This window comes from Amborella trichopoda, chromosome 1 (assembly GCF_054954075.1).
Source record: "Amborella trichopoda isolate Santa Cruz 75 chromosome 1, AtrichopodaSantaCruz75HAP2 v2.0, whole genome shotgun sequence".
Lineage (NCBI taxonomy): Eukaryota > Viridiplantae > Streptophyta > Magnoliopsida > Amborellales > Amborellaceae > Amborella > Amborella trichopoda.
In genome coordinates, this window is record NC_142336.1 from 42,833,647 (window position 1) to 42,852,546 (window position 18,900).

Genomic DNA, 18,900 nt, shown 5'->3' on the forward strand with positions numbered 1-18,900 from the left:
AAATAAAAATAAAATAAAAAATTGTAAAGATCCAAGTGACATGCTATGAGCCCAAAAGTACAACAAGAAAGAAAGTACCCACAAAAAGGCCACTCTCGACTCTACACGATCTATAAAGATCGATTTATGTTTTACGAACCAAAAATCGTCGTTTTACAACAACCTCCTGTTCTATAACTTCTCCAACACCTTTTCCTCACGCAGCTTCCAAAAGATTACTACTCTTCCCCTTATGATCACAGGATAAGCAACGTCTAGCAGCTTGCACGTCCTTATCACAAGGACAAATCTTCTAAAACGCAATCTTTCCTAAAAATCAACTTTATCTCTTTAATAACCTAATTTATATCTTTTCTTGAAATAAATTCAAATCCATGTGCCTACTCACTACCCACAAGATAGGAATCCCTTTAAGTTTAAAAGACGATTAAAATAAAAATACGCTAAAAATAAAGAAAAGATATTTCTTAAAATAAAAACATTATCAAACTAACCCAAAACAAATTCTTATTAATCCTATTTTTAAAAATTCATTCTAATAAAATAAATAAAAAATCTACCCACTTTCTTAAAAAAATTAAAATATAAAAAATAAAATTAGATTATGAAGCAACCCGTTTTTTATCTACATCACTTGTATCAGTTTTCATGGTATCTCTAAGCAGTTTTCATGGTATCTCTAAGTAGCCCACTCTCTTGCAGGTTTTCCTCAGTTTTCATGGTATCTCTAAGTAGCCCACTTTCTTGCAGGTTTTCTTTTGAAGAAGAATGGGGTTGAATAAGGATAGTGAGAGATTACTCTCCGGTTCTTTAATATCCTAAGTGTGAGCTTTCTGCAAACTTGGGTTTAGAGTGTATTTCAAGTCAAGCTCAACAGTATGCAATCTCTTCTCATCTGGAATCGTATCTTCGCTTAGTTTATCCAGCAGGTTCATACCAAGATTGTTATTTCCATGTTGCAGCAACTGTAAATTTGTAGATCGATCGGTGAGAGCAAATACAGATATCTATGGCAAGCGAGATCAACAAGATTTACAATTTCAATTTATTTTTAAGTTTATGATTCATCGAAACCGCTGCTTAACTAAAATCAGTTGAAACAAGTGCATGTCTGTGTGATTTTTAGGGGGTAGAGAGAAAGGAAGGGGGAAAATATTTACAGGAAGCTGCAAGGAGAGCTCAAATTGTGATCCATGCCTATCAGAAGCAGTTGAAGCCTCATGCGATCTATTTGTGAGCATAGTACTATGAGCAATACTCCTTCCAAAAATTGACTGATCCATGGATATAACAATGGAGCTTTGACAAGAACCCACGACATTTGATCGAGCTTGGCCAATTCCACTCAAAATTCAGAGGAATTTGCCTATGAATGTTGGGGTATCTTCTCTCTTCTATCCTTCATTCCTTACCCAATTCCTGTCTCTCTCTGAATGTTGGGGTATCTTCTCTCTTCTATGCCGTGGTTTAACCTAAAAGGCCCACCAGAGGTGGCTGCTCCCTTATTGCAAGCCACTCTTGCATTGACCTCTTGCCATTCTCTCTGAACACTGTATTTTGTATGGCATGAAAGCTTGATATCGATGCCCCATGATTATCACCTATATACCTTGGAATCCATATGGTTTGAATACCCAATCATGCTGCCTTTAAAGACCAAATGAGAAAAAATGAGATTGGGCCTAGAGAGAGAGAGGTTCTGCAACCACAATAATGCAAAACATGAGAGAGTTGGTCCTTTCTGAATTACTGCTGCATCTGCAGACTGCTGCCTCTTGCGTAGTAGTGATCCTCCCCCGGTATCAGCCTGTCCAGCTGCGATGCGACTGTGTAAAACACGAGCACCAACCCCAATTTATCAGAAATAATACAACAGAGAAGAAGAGAATAACCAAATATGATTCCTCTTTAGCTTTTACTCATGGGAAACATAGATCATTAGCTAGGGTTTCTGTAAACTGTTGAGCAACTCGTTTTAATGTCAAATGATCTCTTCTTATTCTTCTTATTATCTCTCTAAAATTGCACTGTATTTCCATGTTGCACTTTTCCATTGTATGAGATTGTTTGTTAGACGTTATGAATTTAAAGTGTCCTTTTTATCTTAGGAAATGGTTGAATTGTTTTTTTTTCTTTGTTAAAAAAGCAAAAGGAAAAGGAAAACTTTCAAGTGCCTCACCTTGCCCAGAATCGTCCACCTTCTTGCTCCTATAAATCTGAAACCCGAAAAACCCGAAATCAAATTTTATTAGAAAAATTTAAAAAAACCAGCCTTTTAGCTTCACACTAAAAAGTCTAAGAACCAAGATCTCTTCACTTAAACGCCCTCAAGATGATCCAAGCATTCTCATACCAGCACATGTTTCACATTCATCAGCTGTAAAACCAACTTAGGCGTTGCTCCTACACCACCAAAAAAAATTTTAATTAATTACAAATAATTATCTGAAATGTATCAAACATTCAATAAGATTCTACGCAAAAAAACCGATCATTTATCTTTTTTAAAATTTTTGAGATCTCACTTTTTTATTGGTAGATATACAAATTTATAGTACACAAGTTCTGTGATCACTCACTATCTTGGGCTCCAAGTCTCTCTACCGCTTGGACAAAGCAAAGATGTAGATCAGGTGTCCATTGAAGCCAAGGCATTTTCGATCTCACGTATTGCCTCAGCGCTCCAGTCGTTGCGGGTTTCATGTTCTCTCTTCGACCCAGCTTTCCGAATTCCGGTCGCAGGAATCCACTGACCTCTTTCTGGAATATGCTGGAAACCTCTCTCCAGAATCATCGTTGCTACTGCTTCCACTTCTCTCTTCTCCGAGCTGCATTGCATTAAACCTGAGAGCTATTTGCCGGAAATTTGATGGGAATTGCCGGTAAATGGCCTTCTTCCGGCCATTTGAAAGGAAGGGAAAGAGGAGAGAGAGAGTAGGAGGCAAGCGGTAGAAATAATTAATAATTAAAAGGTGGGCTAATGAGTATATGCTCCATTGACTGTTCTTTGCAACAAGGGAGTGGGATGGTTGAATTTGGATTAATAGGAGGATGGGTGCATGAATTGGGCCATGACTCATGGAGAAATATCGATATTGCCCTTTCTATATGGTTCGAGGATTAGTGTTTGACCTTTGTGACCTTGTAGTAGCAATATTTTTAGAAATGACTAAACCGCCCTTGTTAACTTTGAAAGGTCGATGTCAAGACAAGAAGAACACCCCACTAGGGCATGGGCCCGAACCCATTTGAATCTGGAGTTCTCTCTATCAAATTCCAATAAATCCTTGAAGACAACACTCAATAGAAATATTGGTTGCTAGGTTGTTTTGCAAGTAGTATGGCATTTGATAGACTAGAATGACAGAATAAAACACGTGTAGCCAATCCCAGGTTAGAACAGAAATGAAGATGATGAGAAAGAATTTTCATGCAAGTAATACACTTGTATTCTCTCTTTATATGTGTAAGTTTGAAGTCCTCAAGTAATGGGTACTCAGCTACTAAAAAAGGCTTTCGAGTTTTCCGGGGTGACGTTTGAATTCTTCAAGTAATGGGTACTTAGCTACTATAGAAGGCTTTGGAGTTTTCCGGGGTGATATCTTCACCCCTAAAAAACTTGTGGCCTTTAATAATTCTCTTAAGAAAATACATGGTGGTGATTGGAACCCTCCGCCAGAGAGCTCCTTAAAATTCAACTCCGATGGAAGCTCTCTTAGAAATCCAAAGAAAACGGGTATAGAAGGGATCTAAAGGAATCATGAAACATATCTTATGCTAGACTCTATAGGCTGGCAACTACAAAGTTTGCAAAAATGAGTGCTCTCCTACAAGGCTTGGAGATCATTCGAAGTAAAAGGTCTAATGGGGGCTATCTTAGTAGAGGGAGACTCTTTAAATGTTATTAAATGACGTAAAAAAAGACAAAGGGTTCTTTAGTCTCTTGGACATTTCTTCAAGAACCGGTCTTCACCTTTTATTTGATCTAACCTTACAGATCGACTTGCTAATTTATCTTCCTTGTACGCTCCTTATTATTTAATTTCTTCTATGTAACTCTATGCTACTACAGTCTTTATCAATAAACGTTACTTGATCTTCTAAAAGAGAAAAAAAATAAGGAAAAAAAGAAAAAGAAAAGGAAAGAAAAGAGAAGAGAAGAGAGGTTCACGACCACCGGTCGAAATGAAGGCTTCCATGCAAGTTCGATACCTTTCAACTTTGGGGTCGTTCAGATATTTCCAGAAAACTCGGGTGCGTTAAAGAAAAAGGTCCACCACAGTCCCTGTGTTTATTTACCATATATAGTAATGAAAATAATAATATATTGGGACTTCCTTTTTCCTGGACTTTATCTATGTAAAAGAGTTGAAGATAGAGAGAGGGGTTGGGAAGTGGGAGATTAAAAGGTTTGTGGAGTTACTGAAGAAGAAGTGCTAAAAATAACTACATGAACTCAAATTTTGTACTAACAAAAAACAGTGAGAAAATTCACAAAACTCACTTATTTGCTTGGCTGTAAATTCCTGTGTGTAGTCCCAAGATGAAATTGAGATGAGAAATACAGTTTAAAAATGGACTCATGTATGACTTCTGGAACAAAGACAACAAGCAAGAGAAAAAACAATTCAGAACATAGGTAACAAAATATGGCCCGAGGCCGGGGTTGGGCCAAGACTGGCCCATCCCGGTCCACCTTATTTGGCCCTTATCTTTCAATCTTTGTTTTCCTTTAATTTTACTTGGCCCGGCTCAGGTTTCCAGCCCTAGAGAGAGAGGGGGGTCTCTCTCCATTACTGGATGATGGAGGGGTAAGCAACTAGGGGAAAAAAATATATATAAAAAGTGTTTTGCCCATTGACGAGAAATTCCATGAGGGTGGTGTTTTTCTCCTTCTTTTGAGTAATGTGAGGAGGGGATTTGAGATGAACACGTGAATGTTGTAGCTTTTGGTGAATCTTTCGACTTGTCGGTGTTCGTTGTAAATATTGTAGAGAGAGAAAGAGACTGTGTTTTTTTAGAGAGAGAATGAAAGACGGATGCTTTAATGTGCCGGCTGGGGTGATGAGAGAGTAAACCCCCCATCTAATTCTGTGCAGCGTGCCCGTGAGTAAGCCCTTCTCATTGAGAGAAAGTAAGCCTTTGGGTGTGGTTTCTATAAGGCTGCAACCTTAAACAATCCAATTAAGGTGCACCTTTAAAGTTTATCATAATATGTAATTTTGATGTAATAAATTGTTAGGTTATCTGAAAATCTATTTGCATTCTAATTATAAAAAGTTATACTTCAAAAATAGCTAAAATCAAATAGATCTATAAACATATGAAAATCTTGAAAATTGACGGTCTAGATAATATTTTACAGGATGCACTATTTTTGGGACTCAAAATCTTTTTTTTTCATATTCATATATCTCGATATCGAGATGATCAACAAGAGTGTTTTTCAATATTAAAACAACATTTTCCGATGGATTTTTGAGGTGTATCTATAATTCTACATTTTAAGGTTACAACCTTATATAAACTTTTTCCTTTATTTTTTTGTTTGTGTGAATGTATATTTGTGGATATGGAAGTCTATGTTAGAGAGAGAGAGAGAGAGAGGGATTATATGCCAAAAGATAATTTACCGTTGATACAAAGAGATCACAAGTACTTATAGCCTGGTTTTTGAAGTACAACCATTGCACGAGATCACTCCCCTTATCTATATATATAGATATACATATAGGGGAAACGTTTACATAAAGTTACGACTCTAAATAATCAAAATAAGGCGCAATTTCAACTTTGTTGTAAGATACAATTTGGGTTTCAAAACTTTTTAAGATAGTACAAGAATCTACTTTTATCTCACGTTATAAAATTTTAAACTCTAAAAATAGTTCAAATCAAATAGATCTATAAAAGCACAAAAATCTTGAAAAATGACAATCCGAAAAATGTGTTTCTATATATACAATTTTTTAGACCTAAAATCATTCCTTTTCCCACATTCATACATCTCGATTTCGAGATGATCAATTAGTTGGTTTTCCAACCTCAAAACAGCTTTTTCCGGGTTTATGAGGATCACCTTTTTACAATTTAAGGTGTCAACCTTATATGAAAGTTTTGTAATAAATAGCCGTATAATAAGTGGAGCGGTTAAAAATGCAGTATGGTTTGCTAATATAAATTTACTCGAAAACATACCTCTCTGCCTATTTATAAATATACGCTTGACCCATGGCGTGGAAAAGACTCAAATACCTTCTTGACCTATTCAATGTTTAAATTATTTTTACAAGAATTTCTTGGAATTCATTCGAATATGACGGTCATGGTGAGTTCAAGATTGAAGATCACTCCATCTTCAATCATGGGTATTATTAATATTTCTCCCAGATTCATCATTAATTTGGGTTGCCTCTGCTTTCAAATGTTTATTCCACATGGTAGGCAAGAAAACTACTCTAAAAATTTATTGTTCATTCTCTCAAATTCTATGCATGATGTAAACAACAACAATACTTATCTCTTCCCATATAAACATCAATTATGCCTCCTCTATCAATTTCACATAGAAACATTCTCTTGTCAATGGAATTTTTTATTCTAACAATTGCCATCTTCCTATATATGTTATATATTTCTATCCTGATACTTACCAATTACCAACCATGTTTTGTTAATAATGTTGCAAGGATGCAGTTTTTATAAGGCCTAGGCTTTATGAAAACAAAGCAAAGCCTCACCATGAATCCTTGTCCGAAAAGTACTTGGGTATTGTCTATGATGTTTCTAAATCAGTTTCAAACACTGAATATGAAATTTGAAGCTAGAACAATGGCACAGATCTTGCGGATCTATGAACACTTATTTTTAGAGAGAAATAGACAGTCTAGATGTATTGCAATATACATTATTTTTAGGGATTGAAATCCTAATTTTCTTCACAACCATAATAATTAAGAACAAGATGATTGATTTAAAGGTTTTCCGATGCTAGAACTGCAGTTTTGGTGAGTTTTGAGGTGAAGCCTGACTGCAGCCCTATCAAAACATTTTTCCTTCTAGAAATCCTTCCTCTACAAGCCCATAATAATAAATTAGACATTATTTAACATCAAGAATAGAAAATATAGATGCACACCTACATATAGATCATATCTTTATCAAATTCAAATTCATCAATTTTTCTAAAATGAAATTCGAGATTACAAATTGACCTTTTTTTGAGTAAACTATTAAATATAAATTGACCTAATAGTTATATAGCCCAACTCTTCTTCATGCAGGCATACTACACTTATCGAATCAAGATCTGACCATATTGTGCTTTTTTATTCATTTCTGCCGAATAATCCTGTGGCCTATGTGCAATGGCCTAAGGAGGACCACAATGACGATCATGGCGATTTCTATTATGTCATCGTCATGGCTATAATCACCATCTTCATCATGGCATCAGTGATTAGTTAAATATTTATTCTAAGTAAAATCAAAAGTATCTTGAGGGGAAAAAAAAAAAAGTATTGTTAATGAAAAGATTGCCAATGTTGAAGCGGTTTTAACTAAGGAAGGAAAAATACCACCACTCTGTTAGTGAAATTATCATATAATTACCAACTGCCTACTTGCAAGAAGCCTCCCCTTTTTTTTCATTTGAGGCGGCCCTAAAGTTTTATCATATTTTTTCCATTTGCCAATTTTCGTTTTCCAAGATATGACCACTTTAATTTTCCATGTCCATGTGTGCCCTAACTCATGTAATCTCTCTGTCTTTCTCATTTTCTTTCACGCAGGAGAGAAGTTGCAGAACCCTCTCCCACCTCAGAAAGCACACCGAGGAAGACAAATCAGAACCAGGAAATCACTCCCTCTGATATTTTTGGCCACCTGAAATTATCTCCGAAAGAATCATGCCGGTAGCTTCAACCATCGGCCGTGAGGAATGCCAGCTACGGTTTTGGTTCTTTAACATTTTCTAGTTCATACAGTTGTGGTGGCTAATTTCCTTATTTCTTGACCCAAAAGCTTGGCAATGCAAAAGTAAAATCTGATAGCTTTGGAGTGAAGTCATGGTTTAAAGATATTATCTTGGTTTGATATGACGATGGATTATACAATCTAGGATAATCTCTTGTGCATCATAGAGAGAGAGAGAGAGAGAGAGAGAGAGCTATTTTGTATTTTTTTGTCCCAGTAATAAAAATGTCAGCTCGAGCCGATTACTCGACCATTGCCCCAGCCGCGCGAGTCCGAGTAACTTGGACCCAGTGCTGTACCAGCTGAAAACTTTTAAAAAATAAATAATAAAAAAAGGCCCGAAAAATAGGGAAAATATATTCAAAGTAAAATTTTATAAAACACAACTAATTGTGGTTAAAAAATAACAAAAAAATAGATACTGAAAAATGAGGTTGCAACTAGGAGTATTTTCAAAACATTCCATAAAAAGATCACAAAATATAAAAATAAATATTCATGCCCAAAATATTTTTCAATCTTTGTCAAAATGATAGAAAACATAAATAAACATGTTAGAAATAAATTTCATTTTTCTTTAGATTTTTTATAATTTTTTTAAAATTGTTTTTAAGATCCCTGAGTTGGATTTCCAGCTCAGGACAACTCGGGCTCAGCAAGGGCTAGACACAAGCAACTCGGAACTCGGCGAACTCTTCGAATAATGATTTTTCCGGTCCAAGCTTTGGACAAAAACTACAATAGGTTATTAGCAAGTAAATAAATCAAGATTGGAATTGATAGAGGGTTGAAGTCATTACATTAGTCAAAAGGAATGGTCATAGTTTTTTCATAAACAATAGACACCATTTGCATTCCCCTATTGCAAGAAATTATTATTTTCCTTATTGATAGAGACGACCCTTCCTAATTCTATGTCTCTTATGGCATTTATTATGGCCTTTTAGAAGTAAATGGAATTCCTAATGTATAGAGAATCTTATTCACTGCCGGCTTTTAGAAGACCTTTACAAGTATTAGGATAATAATACCAAAAGAACATCCATTCCCTTTTTTTTAATAGCAAAATCCTTATAAAATTTGTCATGTCGCTTTCCATTGTGCTTCAACATGGAAGAATGAATTGTAGAGGATTGAAATATAGAATGGTAGTCCGCTCCTTACACGCCACGCGAGTAGGGGAAGGCAAGTAAAACCCTAAAAGCACCAAACAAGTAGTGTTAGACAAGAGGGTTCAAACCTATGTAGCTCAATCGAAAGGCACTTCTTGTCTCGACCTTGAGGCTGTGTTCAAACCAACTCACCAACTCAAAAGTAATAAATAAATAAATAAAGGAGTAGGCTTGAAGAGAATATGAGTAGTTCTGTAGGGCTGGCAATGGGCCAGGCCAACCCTAGCCCTAGTTCGGCCCCATTCCCCTGCCCCATTCCTCGGGCCTGGTAGAATTAAAGGAAAACAAAGCAAAAAAGATGCAAAAATAAGGATTGGCGTATCTTAAAGGCTGGGCCTATTTTGACCTAGCCCAAGCCCAGCCATGCACAACATTTTGTGGCCCAAGCCCTAGTTTTTAAATACCGAGCTAAGACCACTTATCTCATTGTCCCTACCCTAGAAGATCACCATGCCATGCAGGCTGGCTCAAATGCACATAGAAAAGATTAAAAAAAGAAAAGAAAAAGGGATTTCTGATCCATAAGAGAATGGCTTGTCTCCCTACAATCTTATTCTAAGACATTGTCCCTAACTCCATCTCTGTCCCTAACATCCAAGCATTTACTTTTCATGGAAAGCTAGAAAGGCATGGCAAGGAATTGGTGGTGGTGTCTTCATGTGAAATAATAAAGGGAAGGAGGGCCTTGAGATCTGTGAGAGAAGAAGAGGTCAAATAGTGGGAGTCGGTGTCCAGATTAGGTAGTAAGCTAAAGGGCACACAGTTCTGACATTACGGTTTGCAAAAACAAAGGGCACCAACCTTCCTTGTTGGAAATTCCCAAGGGGATGAAGACATATATTCGAAGGACTAAACTAATTCACCAAGTCTTTTGTAGTGGACATGGGGTCCTGTGCAATCTCGTGAGGACAGCTAATTCCTTTTCCTTTTTCACGGGAGAATTTTACTAGGAAAGATGCCCCACATCTTTTTTTTAAATGACACCAAGGTATGGGAAAGGACCTAAGGCCTAAATAAACTTTTCCTAGTTTTCCTTTGAACTTTATTGAATGGGAAAAGCATTTCAATTCAAGGTTTAAAATATGGGATTGTCTACTATTTATCTTTTGTAAAAAAAAATTCTCGAATTTTGGGACTCATCTTAAGCCATCCAATTTGACATTTAATGAGTGGAAATGATTATGACATCCACATACAAAGATAAATTGGTTCTTTGTAGACAATCCCTTAAAATATTAAGTTCAACAATAAAAAAGTTTGTAGGAAAGATAAAAAAAGTAGGTCATGGGGAAGCAGATGGCACTGTTCACAGGTTAAATGTCGTAAAAAATCACCTACAACTGTGCAAGATTTTGAATAGAGATTACTTCTTTCACATCTTTAATAAAAGATTTACCCCCCTACACCAACACAAATAAAGAAAATTTCATAGGTTTTTTGGTTGAGATGATTTCCCTCTTGAACGCCACAAATCCTACCTAAAAATGGCTTGAACCAATTGAAAGTATAATAAAACGACAAAAAATAGATTACTACTATCCACCAACATCATTGAATCAAATTGGTACTGATTGCATTGAATTTTAACGAAAAAACTGTTGTTTTTTTATCCACGAAAACTCATATGGCAAAAAAATCAATTATTCCAAAAACGAAAAAGAAAAAAGAAACTACTTCCTAACAAATTTAGATGAAGTCTAACAAATTAATGTTGTAAAGTAGAACAACTCAAATTATTCTTGTGAGGAACGCACTTCCTTTTCATTGAAAGAGAAAGCCCAACAGCTTTGCAGATAAGCTGGATAGTCTTGGTGTGGTTGTATCCTTAAATATTGTACTGATCGATCAACCCTTTCTCGTATAAGATAATGTTGCATGGAGTTATTGTTACAAGATTTGTGATCCTTTCAGCAACTTTTCTTTTCCACAGATTCAGAAAGTAAATAACTAAATAACTAAAAAAAAAAGGGTAAATAACTAGCATATACCATGTGTCTACTCCCTAAATCAAAAGTCCTACTTGGGTGGATTTATTAGATGAACGATTGGAGGATTCTTTTAATGGTAGAATAATAATTTTTGCGGGTTTTTGAGGTACATGCCTTATTTTCGTGGTATAAATTTTGGTATATATATATATATATATATATATATATATATATATATATATATATATATATATATATATATATAAAGTTCACATAGAGCCGAGGCTCTAAACAATCAAATTAGATTGCTCCTCAAAAATTTCACTAGAAGAGGTTGTTTTGATGCTCAAATATCTTCCAATTGATCATCTCGATATCAAGATGCATGGACATGAGAAAAATATGGATTTCGAGTTTTGGGAATAGTGCATATTGTAACGCTTTTTTGGACTGTCAACTTTCAAGATTTTTAAGTTTTAATAGATCTGCTCAATCTACACTATTTTTTAAGCTTTAAATTTTATAATTAGATATAAAAATATATTTTAAAGATATCACAAATATTTTTAGTATTAATAGTACATTTCTCGACACTATTTGAAAGTGTGATCTACTTTAATTGTTTAGAGCGTCAAGTCTTTACTAATCGCACCCTATATATATAAATATATATATATATATATTGATATATCTACTAGCGACCACTAACTAAAATAAGGCTAAAGATTCTTTCACAAAACAATCCATCCTTTTTCAATTTATTGTTTTTGTAATGAAAAGTTACTTATATTAGGTAGGATTTTGATAAAAAGGTTAAAAACGGTTTAATGAGAGGGTGAGGGTTGCTTTGGTCAATCCTCAAAAACGTTGAGGTATCCTTATATAAATAACTATGCTCTTCTTTGGGCTGGCATAAGTCTCATGCTTATTGTCTAGTGTTTGGTGTAATCAAAGTACGTCTTTTTGTCGTGTGGTCTGCATGAGAGTTGACCTGCAATTTGTTTAATGGCTCAGAAAATTAAAAATAAATAAAAAAGAAATCCTTTAATGGGCCAAAGATTCTTGCACGGAATTTAATTATATCGGTGACGTCCCTCCATGCAAAACTACAACAATCATATTTTAAAGGGCTGCTTCGCTTGAATTGCTAATTTTCTTAATTTCCACAATCTTTTTTGGTAACCAAAACCGTAGTTACAGCCAAACCGGCGGTCGAGTTGCCTTAGCGAGTTTAGTCTACAAAAAAATTTATATTTTATTAAAATCAATCAAAATTAATGTTTGACTAGTAATAATCAATTTAATCAGCTGATTTTGCTCTTCTGACATGTTAAATAAAATTGGGTAAACTTTATCAATATTTTAAAAAAATTTAAATTATTATGCTTATTTTGATTTCCTTTTTCCGGTGTCCAAAAGTAAATAACTAAATAACTTGAACAAACGAAAAACGTAAATAACTAGCGTATACTACGCTCTCTTAGAAATATAATATATCTACTTGGGTGGATTTGTTATGGTCAAGATTGATCAATTGGAAGATTAAATCCTTTTAATGTGACAATAATATTTTTGATGGGTTTTTATATAAAGCTTATTTTTAGAGAGACAGGCTCCAAAACTCTTAATTTTTTATAATGAAACCTAGTAAGACCAAGGTCCAACAAAGCCCAATTGTTAATATACCATGCTTTGCCATAAATAGATTCTTTGAGGCGAAAGAATCGGCGGGAACTCAGGCATTTAATGCGACCACGCTTCACTCACGTGGCCCTTTTCCCGGGAATTGCCCCTCTCCTACTCGTCTTAATATCCTTTAATTTCTCTTACTTAGTCTTTAATATGGATTTTAGGATTACGAAAAATTCCTCATCAAAATTTAAACCCATTCTCTAAGTCCAGACATAAATTCCTTCTTTGTTCTTCCGCTTAATATTTCCACCTCAGCACCTCTCACGTGAGATGTCAAGGCCCACTTGGTCGCCCACCCTCTACTGAAGGGACACGTGTACGGTTGAGGTTCGAGTAGGTGCATGTAAACAAGTAGGGCCTTCTTGTGGTCCTTAGCTAATGAATAATAAGGTGAAAATAAAAGCTTTCATGAGATGACATTTCCACATTACAGTTGGAACTATGACTCATGTTGAGAATAAAGAAATTTAAAAGAAAACTAAGAGCTCCATCAGTCCTCTACTTCATGGAGTGAAACAATTCTCTTTCTCTTTCAAAGGTAGGAAATCATCAATAAATAAATAAACTCCTACTATGTAAAATTTTGTATCCTATAAAATATGAGGCTGGTTGCACAAGACAACAAGTGAGCGATTAATTAAAGATTGTCAACAAAAGAGTTTTTCCTTTTGGTGTCCTTTATTTGTTGGTTTAAGGTGATGCCTAACAAAAGATTTTGGTGTGAGATATTCTTATGGGGCATGCCACCATATATCTGTGTCTTTCTAAGTGCAAATGAGTGAGTACATCTTCAATAGGATTTGAGATTTAAAATCTGCCCCTTATTAGTGAAAGGACCTCCAGTGTATTTTTTTTATTTTTAGTGGTTAATAGTGTTAGGATTTAAGAACCCTTTTAGATGCAGAAACAATAATTCAAAAGTTGGATTCTACCAAGATCGTGTACTTATCCAGCTAGAAACAAAATAAGAGAGAGCACAACCACAATACGAAAGTAAAGCATGAAACACACATACCACAAGAACAAAATGATTTATGTAGTTCAACTCAAGAGGGCTACATCAACGGGCATGGCAAACTAAAATCCACTATACCAATGAAAGTTATATTATAAATTTTGGGACATAGAAACCCAATCAAGCAACCCTTTTAGACCCACTCTCCTGATCAACACAACCCGCCGATCTCTCATCTCTATTCCATAGCTAAACTACTGTTCAGGAAGAGATCATCTCCATTTCACAACTAAACTATTGTTCAAGGGGAAAACCTTGAGAGCAACCGAGACTTTCTCTTACTAAAAGGGGAAACTACCCAAAATCTTCATGAGCACCGCTTCTCTACAAGACACCAGCCTCTCAATATGTAGGAGGCACAACGTGGAGCAATGTTCGTAAAATTGAACAGAAACGGTTAACCGACCATGGCCCTGAAAGTAGTTTAACCTGCTTAACCGGTAAACCGGCCGATTCAATCACTCTAACCAGGCAAGTCTTGAGCAGTCAAAAAAGTATTAAAAAAATAAAAAAAAAATGCAAAAAAATATACTAAAATATGAAAAACATATAAAGAATGATTAAAACAAAACACATTCAAATGAAGTTGAAATTTAAAGAAAAAAATGGATTTTAACCCATTTTATATTTTCCAATGGCTATTTTTAAAATTTTCTAAAAAAGATGGAAAAATATAAAAATGAGTATGCATGACCAAAACAACTTTTAATATTTACCATAACGTAATGAATATTTAAAAATGCATTACAAATCAAATTCCTTAGTTTTAAGAATTTATATACATTTTTTGAATTTTTTTTTTTTAATACCTGTTGATTAGCCTATCTCAAAACCGGAATCAGCCAGTGGCCGGTTCCGATCTAACCGGGCAGTTAGCAGTTAAATCGGGCGATTTTGCGAACAATGGCATGGAGTTTCTCTCCATAGGAAGTTATCTTCTCTCTAAGGAGAGGCATTGCCTCTCATACACAGGAGGCCCTTGCTTCTCTCTCTAGAGGAAACCACATTTCTCATATGGTAACCCAAATATTCTTTGCACTTTCATCCTATATATATAAGGTTAAGAATCCACATCAAATAGGAAACTTCTTATATGTTACATATATCTCAAGAACCACGAGATATATCCAGAGTCCTAATCTTTTTGGAATTTTATTTCCTTTAAAAAACTTATCAATATCAATCTCCATCCCACATGATATGGGATTTTCTTATGTGGGTAATTTTGGATGATCAACATATCCAACAAATAGAGAGAATGACATCTATGGTATTGAGAGTTAGACAAGATGATCTAGCACGGTATATATAGATTTTAATTTTTTCTCTTTCTCACCAACTAAAACACTTACAAAAGTTCAAATACAATTAAAATCACTTGAAATAAATAATCAAAAGTAGTATCCAAATACAATAAAACTCACTTGAAATAAATAATCAAAAGTGGTTCTCATTTGTTGCCACTAATTACAACTTCTTTTATTCAATGATTAAAACTAACATAATGCTTATGGGAATAACATCGGGTCTCCTCTTCCAATAACGCATGGGTTCCATGGTCAGTCTCAGATCTACAAAGTATGGAAAAACTTGGTTACAGCCCTTATCAATATGAGAACAATGGAACATCTATGAGCAGAGCCTAGACCCCAATGTCTAGAAGTAGTGGGGCGTGCCCCCTACTTTGCTTACACTAATGGAGAGAGAGATAAGAGAACTAACTTAGAGAGATGAGAGAGAGAAAACCCTAGGGTGTGGCATGCCACCCTAGGAGAGAGAGTACAGAGAGAAAAGATGAGCGATAGGGATATTAGAGGGAGTGAGGGCCACTATTTATAGAGTTTTTAGGGGTTAGGGTTTTCTTAAGGATAGACATTCTTAGTGAGATTAAATCCAGACCATTGATCATAGAGGATCTATGGGGTGAGAGATCCGAGCCATACAGTCCTTAGATCAGCCATCATGATTCAAAGCAAGATGTTAAAACATTATGCTTCAGCTTCTTAAACCTAATCCCGTCAAATAATAAAATATAAAAAAAATATCATACTTACTTTTATTTTCTATAATTTTCTTTTATATATTTTTAAATCCCTTTAATTTCAAAACCTTTCATTCTTGGTTCAATCAAAATCTTTACAAAACACTCTCCATAAATTTTCAACTTGATTGATTATCTTGACTCACATGGCTAGAAAATAAGAAAGTACCCCAACAGTTCTCGTAACCCACAAACTACTACAGGGGTTCATGATTTGGCTACCAAAGTAAGCCAATATGCAAGGAGAAACAATCATAGTCTATGGATTACAGGTTTTCTCCTAAAAACGAGTCTCAAGGTCACATAAACCTAATGCAACCACAGTTCTATGGTGTATAGGGATAATCTCTTGCACATGTACATGCTTCACCCTTAATGGTGACTCGCTTTCTCGATACAACTATCATATGTACATGTCGTATGATGGTTTAGTGTTGAAGCTTTGGCCTTCGTCTCCAGAGGCCCACCATCACACACAAGGGTCATATGTTTCTTTGGCTCACTCTCCTGAGCAACTTCGACCTCATCAATAGATCAAACCCTCACTATTTTTGTTCCAGGCCCAGATAATAGGGGTTTTCCAACTCGACTAGCCTAGCACATCAAGCAAAGTCTGAGTATCGATAAATAGCATTTGCTTATCTTAATCCTTCTTGACTATAATCTCTTGGTCCCTTGGACCACAATCTCTTGGTCCCTCTAGACCATATTCTCCCTGTCCCTCAAGACCACATTCTCTTGGCCCCACAAGACCGCACTCCCACTAGATTTTTTCGTTCCATTGTATCCACTATTGATTACATGCTCTCATAAAGTCTTTAATAACCACAAAAACCCAACAGGTATTACTGGATTTGTTCACGTTAAAGAGATAAGAGAAGATAATCCTATATGATATGGGTTTTCAAAGGGCATTAAGTTAGCTAAATGAAATATCATCCAAAATAAAGATAACTTCTCTTTTGGATAGATTCCCTCGTAAGATAATCCTATAAAAAGGAATCAAGATAAGAAAAAAAATGTAGAAGTCTTCTAAAGAGTTGCATACCTCTCAAAAGGGAGTCATTTTCTGCCTACCATAAGAAAGCCCCCCCTCCCTTTTCATCTAATATTCTCTCTCCAGAAATCCGAGAACAAGAAAACTCATATTGGTCAAGAACTCTTGAACCTTCCATCAAAGAGGAGGATTTATGTGGTGCATAATGCACTTTTAGTTACCTTAATTAAAAGCCAGCAAGAAGCGTCAAACTATCCATCCGAGGCACCATGCAAAAAATAAACTAAAAGACCCACACCAACTGCAAGAGGGAAATGAGATTTGAAAAAGGTATGTAATCTGTATTCGATCCATTTCTTTTTGTGTTTTCCCCGTGTTGGGATTTGCCCATAAATCCAATATTGGTATCAAAACTATTTTTTTTATAGAGGTTTGCCTCTTGGATCTGATAGCTACGTGGTTGATATGCAAAAACACAAAAAAATCCTTATGTTCATGAGTTTTTCGGCCTACTTTTCTATTTTCCAGAGTTCATTTAGTAAAGGATATAAGGTTGCAACTTTAAAATGTACAAATAAAGATGCACCTCAAAATCCATTAGAAAATGTTGTTTTAATGTTGAAAACCCCTCTAATTGATCATCTCGACATCGAGATAGATGAATATGAAAACAGAAAAGTTTTGTGTCATAGAAATAGTGCATCTTGCAACACATTATCTAGACCATCCATTTTCAAGATTTTCATATATATTTATAGATCTACTTGATTTTAACCCTTTTTGAAGTTTAAAATTTTATAATTAGATATAAAAATAGATTTTCAGATAATCTTTAGAATTTTGTACGTCAAAATTATATATTATGATAAAATTTGGAAGTGCACCTTATTTAGATTGTTTAAGGTCGCGACCTTATAGAACCACACCCTTTAGCAAAATGGGTCCATGGGGATGCGATATGGACCCCAAGGGAGTTATAGATTTGCATACGCACTTTTGACAGCATACAATAGGCTAAGAGTATAGCTGAACTCTAGGCTTCGTAATCCATCATGGTGATCTCCGTGGTACACCTGACCGTGATGGACTAACGCCCAAGAACTTGGCGTAGAACCGAGGTGGTCTCATGTGACCACTATGCACAGGTGATCCTACTTGATCACGGTGCCCAGGTGATCACAGTAGACCATAGAGATTTTGTAGTCCCTCGGACCACTTATAGGAGGTGGTCCCACAAGACCACATATGATAGTGATCTAGCATTGTCATAAGGAATTAAAAAAAAAATGGGATTTAAAAAATCAATGTGAATGACAAATGTGGAGACTACACATGTGAACTAGCATGTGTGGTACAACACATGCAAAATGATTTTTTGTGCAGCTGCGGCCACACGGTTTCGTGTACAGCCTTGGCACTGGCCACATTACTGCATAGAAAACTGTGCGCAGCCCCAGTCTTGTAGACACACTATGTAATGTCAAATAAGAGCAAATTAGGACATTGCATCTAGATGTCCGTTACTCGACATAGAATATATGATTTTGATGTCTCTCATGAAGTAGAACGTGATTGTTGGGATCCCATCTGCTGATTGCACATCTATAACCCTTCTTATGGCCCAAAACATTTGAGGGGTTCTTTTATGTCACCATCATATACTGTCGGGTGACTATAATTAGTCTGCACAGAATAGTGGGATTTTGCATCTAGGATGCCACACTTGAAGATGAGTTTCAGAAGCCTTACCCCCAAAGTCCTTAATGTTGATTACTTGTCCTAGCCTCATTCATCTACATAAACCTTTGGCTTCACTTTGCTTTGGAAGTGTGACTGCTTTTATTCTTAAATATTCAAGAGAGTGCTAGAAACAAGTATACAATAAATGTACGAACAAACTAGAAACCCATGCACTTTATTGTGATATCATTTTCATTGGAGTGGAGATATTACATGGTAGAAGTTTTGATACGTGTTTTCTATTACCTACTTGATAAGCAAGCAGTACTTGAGACTCATACCATCAGCATAGATCCCTGAGGAAGACCACACAGCTCGAGCTAGTCACTTTATGGAAGCTG

At 35.5% G+C, this 18,900-nt stretch overlaps 1 protein-coding gene across 1 annotated transcript; it reads right to left on the reverse strand.

Moving 5' to 3' along the window:
- Positions 1 to 1,024: 1,024 nt before the first annotated feature.
- On the reverse strand, positions 1,025 to 3,015 carry LOC110007931 (myb family transcription factor MOF1-like). The gene is made up of 4 exons (XM_020672313.2): positions 2,580 to 3,015; positions 2,354 to 2,403; positions 2,180 to 2,216; positions 1,025 to 1,826 (listed from the first exon to the last, which is right to left on the reverse strand). The coding sequence occupies exons 1-4, from the start codon at positions 2,701 to 2,703 to the stop codon at positions 1,747 to 1,749; spliced, it is 291 nt and encodes a 96-aa protein (XP_020527972.1). The 5' UTR covers positions 2,704 to 3,015; the 3' UTR covers positions 1,025 to 1,746.
- Between the last annotated feature and the right edge of the window lie 15,885 nt (positions 3,016 to 18,900).